Source organism: Elaeis guineensis, chromosome 3, assembly GCF_000442705.2.
Source record: "Elaeis guineensis isolate ETL-2024a chromosome 3, EG11, whole genome shotgun sequence".
Taxonomy (NCBI): Eukaryota; Viridiplantae; Streptophyta; class Magnoliopsida; order Arecales; family Arecaceae; genus Elaeis; species Elaeis guineensis.
The window spans coordinates 118,405,634-118,416,347 of record NC_025995.2 but is presented as its reverse complement, the minus strand read 5'-3'; the positions used below and the strand labels follow the sequence as shown (position 1 = coordinate 118,416,347).

The 10,714-nt window shown below is 40.7% G+C and overlaps 1 protein-coding gene across 1 annotated transcript; it reads right to left on the bottom strand.

Annotated features, from left to right (window-relative positions):
- Window positions 1-319: 319 nt before the first annotated feature.
- Window positions 320-2,436, bottom strand: LOC105040569 (protein VERNALIZATION 3-like). The gene is made up of 4 exons (XM_010917150.4): window positions 2,191-2,436; window positions 1,955-2,016; window positions 1,737-1,777; window positions 320-667 (listed from the first exon to the last, which is right to left on the bottom strand). The coding sequence occupies exons 1-4, from the start codon at window positions 2,380-2,382 to the stop codon at window positions 441-443; spliced, it is 522 nt and encodes a 173-aa protein (XP_010915452.1). The 5' UTR covers window positions 2,383-2,436; the 3' UTR covers window positions 320-440.
- Between the last annotated feature and the right edge of the window lie 8,278 nt (window positions 2,437-10,714).

Below are 10,714 nucleotides of genomic sequence, written 5' to 3'. Positions count from 1 at the left end.
GGTTTATTGATTGTATATGTCCTGGAATCCATCTTGGGTGTTGGTCTGCTAGATTCACCTAATGTACACTATTACAGCATGCTTAAGCTAATCTTGTGAAATTTTTTTGGGATGATCTGCATATTTCGCCCTATTTCAGCTTATAGCTGTTTCATGGACAATTTTTATGTACTACAATAACCAAGACCACAACTAAATTTTTAATTTTTGTACTTCATCTTCGGTGGCTCAGTTTCTTTTTTTTTCTTTTCTTTTTCCCAAAAAAAGTCTCGCTGAATTGGATTTTTTTTTTTTGCTTCCATGAAGCCGACTCCAGGTTCTGCTTATGATGTTTATGCGTTTGGGCTAGAATATTTATATATTTATTTGATGTTTATTTGATAGGTTACATCCAATACATCCTTGGCAGGATTTATAGTTATTTGATGACATCATTGTTCTTATCTGAATCTTCTACCGCCGGAGCCAGACTCCCTCTGGCAATTGAAGTAGACAGCGGCCACCGGTGGCCCCAGATAGTGTTCCCGTGCAAAACTCCTGGTGTTGAAGTTCGGCCGCATCTCTGGGGCAAACACGCTTTCTCTGCCTAACTGTTGGAACAGCGCAAACACCATCCGGTGGATCCCTGAAACCGGACTTGGGCTTTCATAGCCTACAATCTCTCGGCCTGACAAAACCAAACTCAGAATCAATCCATCATCAACAGCTCTACGGGCACGACAAGGTTGAGATCGTTGGTTGCCCTTGCTTGCCTTAGCCTTATCTAGATGTGAATTCTGGATGCAGGTTTGGCACTAAGTTCGAATGCTAATACTCGGGAAGAAGGGACGTGGCTGGGTTGGAATTGGGTCGTTTGAAATTAGATGGGTTCTGGAAGGCCATTAAGGGTGAAACAAAGTTGAGCTTGATCGGGCTCGGGTTTGGTCAAGCTTAGTTTGAAGTCAATTTTAAGCTTGAAATCTGGAATTAAACTTGATTTGCTTACCATTTTTTCATGCTTAATTTCTAAGAGAGCCAAACATGAGCCTAATCAATTAGCATGGTAATGTCAGATTGAGTTAAAATTAGCTTCTTGATTAAACCTTTATAGTTTGATTTCAAACTTGGTTCAAGGCTAAATTAACATTTAATTGATTTCAACAATAAATAAAATATGTCAATCAAATCTTTAATCAAACAGTGTATCAAAAATATATTTTGCTCCTTCCGAAAGAAGAGGATACTTACCATTCTCGGCTCTTGACCATTGTCTGTATCATTAAAAATGTCTATAAACAAAAAATCATGTTTTTTTCAGGTTCATAGCCTTGCTAATGTTTATTCTCACGGCACCTAGTTCATTTTTCTTTTCCGGTTTTCAAATACAGAAACTCGAAGCAAAACCAAAGGGGACCACATATTAAAAACTGATCTAAAAATATGAAAAAACGATCTTAAGCTTTCTCAGGGGATAAAGAAGAAGCTGCGTCGCACGTATATAATTGTATAAATTTAAAAAATAATTTTTGATGGGAGCACATATACAATTGTCTGCCCTTGCCTTTACCACCCAAGAATATCTCATCTGCTCACGTATGGCACCATGCATGAGCATCGCTTGAACATCATATATATTAACATAGTCGCGATGGTTTTTCCTGAGTCATACGGTGATACGGATGGCAAATATATGATTCCCATAAAAAACACAACTTGTTAGCACCCTACTTTCTTTAAAACCAAAAGTACGTACTCACCGAAAGTGGCATCAGTTGTGCCGGGTATGTCTGTAACCATCCTATAAAACAATCAGCTTAAATTAGTTAGTACAAGATATTCTCAAAAAATTAGTCCGTACCAGAGAATACTGTATGCGTGTGCAGGGTGCTGGGCTTCCCCATGTATTTTTACGTTCAAATTAAGAAAGAACAGTTTAGGCGACTCATCGGCCAGTAGGTTAACAGTTAGAGCTCACCAGTGCAAGTGCTCTCTTGACGTCGGATTGCTTGGATTTGGGGCATCTGGGTCCACCATTATCTTGCAACAAAGAAGTTTCATCACAACAACAAAAGAATCATGTGAGAAAGAGAGAGAGAGATTGCAACAAAGAAGTTCCATCACAACAACAGCAACAACAAGAATCACGAGAGAGAGCATGCATGCTGTCTGTATATGAGCCATTTAGGTACAATGAATATGGTAAGAACTTACAAGCGTGTAAAATACCCGGAGCTCGTCTCCTCCAACGTCAACCCTAGGTTTGTTAACGACGGCAGAGGGTTTTAGCTCGGCACCATTCAGCACCTGCCTGTTGTTATAGAATATTTTTAGGGATACGGACTTGACGAACGGGTCCACCACATCCCCCACTACATGACCCAAAACCAAAGGGTCTCCAGACATTGTAATATACCCTTGGGAGTTTTGGAAGAGGATGAGAACGTAGAAGAGGGAGTAGGAGAAGAGAGCACGGGGAAGTGGAGGAGATGAGTGGTGTTAATATAGAAGTCTGTCTCGTCATCAGATTCTCGCCCTTTTGTCGCATGTTCATAGAAAGTTGAGGTCCTGCAACGGGCAACCCCTTTTCTTTGATACAGTGTGAATTTTGCACAGCAAATTTGGTACCACTGCCGATAGCTGTTATATCATCTATTTTAGATACGGATCCTATGGTTCTCTTTAAGTTTCCAATGCATTATGCATCTCATTTATGTTGTCTAATCATATTTTAGGAAAGGACAAGAATCTTCTATCTCCTAGATGGATGATATGGTGGCTATCCACAATGATATCATCTTTTATGATGCAATTTTTCGACATAGAGGATTGGGACTCTTTTTCCCTTCCCGTAAAATGAGAACTTTTGTTGTATCTCATTAAAAATTGCAATATGGAGGGTTGGAACTTTTTTTTTCTACTTGTAAAGTGACTTTTGTTGATTTAATTTAAATAGTTAATTAATATTATATAAATAATTAATTAAAAAATAATAAATATAAATAGAGAAATAGAAGATAATCTAATCATTTAGTTATAATTATGAAAATCATATATTAAAATTAAAATAATGACTAATAAAATTTAATAGTATATAATTAATAGTAAATAAATATATATATATAATATTAATGAAAAAGTAAAAAAATATTATATTTTTATCAAAAAAAATTAATGAGGAATAATTTGTCAATGTTAAAGTCCATCATTCAATGCTCTATCCATCCTTTCTTTATCCTCTCAATTTGGAAGAATGCAAAATAATGGACCGGGATGGATGGACAATCCATTTTTTTCATTTATCCTTCCTGTAATTTTTTTAATCAAACGAACGGTGGATGGAGACCATCCATTCTTCCACTTTCATCCATCCACTCTTTCATGATTCCAACCAAATACAACAGTGATTCCAACCAAATACAACAGTAAAATTCAAACTTTTGTTGAGTCCTACTAAAAAGGATTTCTTTTCCCTTCTTGTAAAGTGAGAACTTTTGTTGAGTCCCGCTAACTTGTTGTTAAGAGCCGAATGTGATTTTTTTGTACTTCCAAGATCTCCCTTTCTCGATGTCTAATTAAGGTCCTTGTCAATGAGAGTAATCAAGGACACTTCCAAACTCCCTATTGTTTTGGATGATTTTTCTTCCTTTTTCTATTGTAAGAAAAACTTATGGTGTTGCATGCCCTTTGACTTTTGAGTTGTAAAAAAGTTGAGGGAGAGAGTAGATGCGATTCATGTATGTATGGATGCAGAGGACTCATGTACCCTATATAAATGTATTTAATTAGTGATTGTTTTCATTATCCTCCTCTACATCCATTTTAAGTAATCTATCATAGTGCAAATATGAGGCAAACTAGAAAGATTCACGGGCCTAGGGTAATTTTGCAGAAAGCTTTAGATAATCTAAAACAGTTTCAATTCATAGACATGGCTGCATTTTTTTTTTCTTTAAGTAAAAATAAAAAAAGAAAAGGAAAGGAAAATCTCTGAAAGGAACACACACACACACACACACACACACACACACACACACACACACACACATATATATATATATATATTAAAATTATCACATCCAAAACAAGGTATTTAAGAAACAAGAGCATCGAATTGGTCCAAAAACTCAAATAGGACTCGAAACATCTACAAATGGTATATCATGGGAGAGCTGGTTGCATAAGTTTAGCGCAATGGTGTTACCTTCTTGGTAAATTAATTTGCATCAGTTCATAAACACAAGATTGGTCGCATGCATGGCATGTCGGGGGGCTCACAATTTGAGACTTTTTTCAAATAAGTTAACCGTTGAACACTTTCCACACACTCGGTGGGAGTAGGAACTGGGCAATGGAAAGGAAATAATAACGCACAGCAAGACGAATAACGGAACAAAGTATAGGACCAGAGGAAGAGGAATCCCCGAAGGAGATGACGAGGAATAAAGAAAGAAAGTATACTTTACGCGTTCCTTAAAAAAGAAAAAGTATACCTTCCACATACGTTATATTCCTGCTCCTTCCTAGCCACAACTCCATGTATTCTTTTAAGAGGAGCTGGGCAACGAAGACGTGGTGCATAGTAAAATGACTTTCTAAATATGCCCTTCGATCGTTATTGGTCACCTCCAGGATATGACCACATGGCCGGTGGATTTCAGAATTTTTGCGCAGGATTTCATGAATCTGTTTCGGCAACTGGATGAGTCATATTTCAACAAGTACACGAAGAATCATTTCTGACTCACGTTTCTGATTTCAAAAGAATGAAATGGTCCCACGACCGTGGTGTATACAGAACATACTATATCACATCTAGCATCTCAATTCGTCAGAGTAGGGGAATTTTAGGGATATCCTCTCCAGTTGCATTTGATAGCTATTCTAGGAATTTGTGTAAGTCAGAGAGAGAGAGAGAGAGAGGGTGCCGTCCAAGTTGTCATATAGCAAAAATCTAATATATGTAACATAAGTTGTCATATAGTAAAAATCTAATATATATAACTAAAATGGAGGCTCTACTTGTACAACATTCTTACATTCACCATTGGGATATATACAATATGATGACTTGGAATTTCATTATGGTATATTCACCAAATATAACTTAAAAAAAATAAATAATAGCTAACATATGTAGTTTTTTTTTTTTTTTTTTATCTTTAATATTTATGTTACTTTTATGTGCATGAGTGAAAAATTAGGAATCTAATTTTCTTAGGATTATATAGAAAATGATCTCATGGTGAATTGTAGTTAGCATAGAAATTTATATGAAGCTGGGAGTGGTCAACCGACCTGAAATAGCCATTCGAGGCATTGACATTTTAGTGACACATCTGATACATTGTATGTTAGCATAGAGATTTTTATGAGAGTTGAGAATGGATGGTCGATTGAGTGAGGAGAGAGATTCGAGTATTTTAATTCTCCAACGAAGCATCCAACACATTGCATGGGATCGGGTCACAAGAGAGCTATTTGAGAACATATGTCAAATGTTGGTTAGTGAGGCCCAACTAATTTTTCATGCAGATTAGATAAGGGTTTAAGAATTGGATAGTATGTTCACGTAGGATGAGCATACCTTTTCTGTTATACTTGATTGGATGATCGATCTAGACTATAGGATTAAAAAATTTGTACCCATGCAGACTATATGCTAGTTATTGTCTAAAACACATGTACTACATATATACATATAGCCCATGCACATACAAGGGATGCAAGATAGTTATTTTTTGTTTTTTCGCTGTTCTTTCTCAAGGGAGAGAGTTCTGGTGAGAGTTTAATAATTGGGCCAACTTTAAATCAGACCAACTTAATAACAATATTCTAGTCCAATCGGAGGAAGCGCTACGACTGAGAGGATAAGGAATCCTATAAACAGAAAATATGAAGTGATGTGTGGGTAGTTGGATATTTCTTGCTGACCACTCCACTTTATTCTAGTTCTCTTTGGTCTCTCTCTCACTTTTTATGCCTACACTCTATCATGAATCCTCGTCTTTGCCTTGTTGCATTTTCATGTATCAAAATACATAATTAGAAAAATTATATCCTTAGTTAGGGTTGGAAATACAGGTACTGCTAGATTAATAAATGGGTTGGTGAGGATTTCTTTTTGTCAGATTGATTATAATTGAGCCATTTATGGTCAATAAATGAGTATTCGATTATAACCTATGATTTTACCAATTGTATGCTATAGTCAAGGAGCTTAAAAAGAGGAAATACCTCACGTCATCCATCTTCAAAAGAGTACACTAGCATTTCACCAGTCAAGATGAATTTTGGGAGAGCCAAACAATTAAAAAGTCATCTTCCTTCTTTCTAACATATCTTTGATCGATAATCCTCCATTGGGATGGAGATAAGATTTAACTACTCATTCTTGTTATTTACTTTTCTATTTAGTGAAGCTATTTATAAGCTTAAAATATCAAATATTTCATATAATATATGGCAAAATATTTTCTCAAAATATGTGTGCTAATATTCAAATACCTTTTTTTTCTTCAATGTGATAAAGGAATGAGACTAGATTTTTCATATTTTCAATTTAGATAGTGATATTTATTGTACATATTCTGTCCTCCTTCCTCTTGCACCGTGACATATCTTCGCTCCACTCCAGCAAACAAGCTTCACAAATTTCTTATTAAAAAAAAAAAAAAAAAAAGACAAGTTTCACAAATTAAAAGATATTATTTTATTACTAGCATATTTATTTACTTATTTATTAATTTTATCTTTCAAGAATAATCGTAGGAGTATCCTTTATCTATGTCACATCTATACTACTACATTACACGAATTCCAAGGTACATATAAGGGATGTCTGTTCATCCACATTTCTTCATTTTTGCTTTTTGTCATCTCGTGCTTTCCGTCACCCCTCTCTTGCTTTAGGTTCTTTCCGCAACAATAGTGAAATGAAGAATTTTGCTATTTTTATCAAAAAAAAATTTTGCTGTGGTGCTTTTTTATATTATTATATAAAAAACAGAAGAATATCTTGACCGTCCAATATGTTAGGATATTTTAGTATTTTTATCGTGTAATAGATTGCCAGCAAGTTGTAAACCGATTGCTCGACCTCTCTATATTTATTATTATGCTTTTAAAATATTATTTGTGATAGGAGTGGAAAAGCTAACTCAACTCTAGCAAATCCTTCTAGTAAATTCTTCTTCGATTCGTCTAGCCCAGTTGTCTTCCTCCACCATCTTCTCCTCCTCCGTGGCATGCCATGCTCCACTGACCGAGATCTTTCTAGACCTCACCTAACGATGCATCTTTCTCCTTCATTCATCGTCCTCTCCTTGACCGCCACCAATCGTCTCGCAATGCATCTTCCTTGTTCGTTCCTCCTTCTCTCCTGGACCACCATTATTGTTGTGCTCCACCATCAATGCTTAACCAGTCGTCTGGCTTCTTCATCACTAGACTCTCTCTTCCTCTTCTCGCTTCATCCGGAGCTCCATTGCCATCATTTTCCACTGTCAATTAAGCGGCATCTTTTTCCTCCATCATTGTCATCTATTCTTTCCTATGGAACTCTATCGATTTCAAGGTCATCTATTCTTTCCTATGGAACTCTATCGATTTCCAGGCCTAGAGATAACTGGGATCTCCATGGCTCCATCGATTCTTCACTGGTAGCGACTAGGAGGTGAGGTCATTGTGCATCTCGGTATCCCGAGCTTCACCATCTGCTGACCTCTCATGCCCAACCCATCCCGGCGGACATAAAGTATTCGGTGAAATGTTTCTTAGAAAGGGACGTGAGAGACATTTTTTGTGCTTCACATGTGTACCATTTGGATTACATGTGTTGGGATATACCGACTGACTCTTTTACGCCGACTTATTCTCGGATCGATCCGATCGACGTCCGACTCTGTCCACCAGATAGACGGACGACTCCGACAATGACTGTCGATAATATTCGGTCGAAGGTATGCCGGCTAAACAGATCAATACTGTTTCCAACCGGTCGAACGGCCGAACCCATATCATCGACTCACTGTCGGAAGTGGCAGCCGACGTCCGATTTTCACAAGACATCAGATCAGCCGACGGTGTTCTCGAGTTATCACCCAACATCCAGACAGTCGAATATCGATATATAGTCGGTCAGCCTGTCCGAACGTCATACAACTACTATGGGCTGTTGTTCTGCCAAGGACATGCGGTACGGCCGCCCTGGGACATTGTTCTGCAAAGGACATGGATTAATTCCAATAACTTGATAACCCACGGTGATTTGACAGTCCCCGACGATTTGACAACTCCTCAATTGTCTGCACCATTAATGGCGGGATCATACCGCATTCTACTATAAAAATGGGGTAAGGCAACAATTTTGATAAGCTCTCTCAAGCGTTCTTAAGCTTTCAAAAAGCTCTCAAGCTCTCCCTCTCTCCCGCTGAGCCTCTGATTTTTCACTGTTGCCTAGTCTCCTCTCTGACTTGACCGTCAGAGGGTTTTCGTCGGAGGCATCTTCGGTTAATGAGGACTTTTCTTGTAGGTGCGCGATCCCGACGATCGGACGATGAAAAGATTGACCGCAACAGATTTGGCACGCCAGGAAGGGGGGTTCGACAGAGGTAAGATAGCGAGCCCCACAGAGCTTGAAAAATCTCTCAAGATGACAAAAATTAGGGCTCAGCGATCGAGAGCTATCGGATCGGCGAGGCACTCTTCCCGTCGGGAAGAGGCCCCTCCTTTACCTTCCATAGTGGAACCCAGCTCTCCGCATCTGGTGGTGACCACGGAGGCACAGATCGCGGCGATCGTGCGGCAAATGATCGTTCTGACGGACGCGGTCAAAAATCTCCAACAACAACCGATGCAGTTGCCGCAACCGCCGGTGGAACAACTGGCGGCGCATCCTATGCTATCCAGAAGTAGCCGTCGACGCCCGCATCAGCTTCTGTCTCCTCCTCAAGAGTAGACGTCTCAGCACTCCCACCCAGAAGGGGGGAGGCGGCCACGGCACGATACCCACCGGTCTCGGTGTCCCTCTCCTTCCCAGCTGGAGCAAGCGAGGAAGAAGAAGCGGCCGCGGACACCGTCTGCCTCACTCTCAAATTCGTCGAGAGGATCGACCTCTGGAGTTTTTCAACACCGACAGTTGGACGACTACGAATGTAAGTTCGAAGAAATCGACCGTTGGCTTGTCCAGCTCCAGGCAGATGGTCAGAAGTCTTCAAACGGCATCGACTTCTGAACCACCCAACCTCTCTCTCAATTTATCCTCGACGAATCGATCCTTAGTCAGTTCAAGATGCCTCATGTGGAGCTTTACGACGGCTCCACCGACCCAGTGGACCATCTGAAGAGCTACAAGGCTCTCATGACAATTCAAAGGGCAACCAATGCCCTCCTCTGCATCAATTTTCCCGTCACACTTCGTAAAGCTGCCAGGACCTGATACTCCGGCCTCCGCTCAGGGAGTATCCACTCCTTCGGACAGATCGAGCATTCTTTCATGGCCCATTTCAGCACCAGTCAAAAATCGTCACGAACCTTGGACAGTCTTTTCTCCCTCAAGTAGGGAGAAAATGGGACACTCCGACATTTTATGGCCCGATTCAACGCGGCCACACTTGAGGTCCGGGACCTCAACGAAGATATGGCTATCTCGGCCATGAAGAGGGGGCTAAGGGGGTCCCGATTCACATATTCCTTGGACAAGACCCTCCCTCGGACGTACGTCGAATTGCTGGAGTGCGCATACAAATACATACGCGCAGATGAAGGAGCTTCCGACCGACGCCTGATTGAGGGCATGGGCCAGAAGGAGAAGTGGAAGAAGAGTCGGGCCCCTGCTGAACCCAGTAGGCCCCCAACCAATAAACGGGTCTCGCCCCGACTGCGGAGCCCGAGATCGCCCCGACGGTAGAGTCCGAGACTGACGCATCGCAGTTATGACTCCTACACCCCTCTCTCTGCTCCTCGTGCGCAGATCCTGATGGAGATCGAAGGAGCGGAATATCTGTGACGGCCTCCGTCTCTGAAGGCAAAGGGCCTCGACCAATGCGGCTGGCTAACTTGCCGACTTAGCTTCGACTAAGAAGGATAAAATGCCAAGACGATCGCGTTCGCACTTGCGACATACCGACTTGATCACGATCGGTCGAAGGATATTCGGCTTGCCACCGTTTATCATACGTCCCGACGTGCACGTCCGACCAAGGGCCGGACAACGGATATTCGACTTGTCATCGTTATCCTATCCGAATATGTCGGACACTACTTGACTATCAGACTCTACGGAATGATCGTGTCGACGTGCTACGTCCGATCAAGAGTCGGACAACGGATATTTGACTTGTCATCGTTATCCTATTCGAATACGTCGGACACTACTCGACTATCAGACTCTACGGAATGATCGTGTCGACGTGCTACACCCGACCAAGAGCTGGACAATGGATATTCGACTTATCATCGTTATCCTATCCGAATACGTTGGACACTACTCGACTATCAGACTCTACGGAATGATCGTGTCGACGTGCTACGCCCGACCAAGGGCCGGACAATGGATATTCGATTTGTCATCGTTATCCTATCCGAATACGTCGGACACTACTCGACTATCAGATTCTATGGAATGATCGTATCGACAAGCTACGATTCAGAGATTGGCCGACATCCGACCCGACATGCACGCTCGATCAAAGTCCGAGCGACGGACGCTCGACCTACAGTCGGGATGACTCTCGAC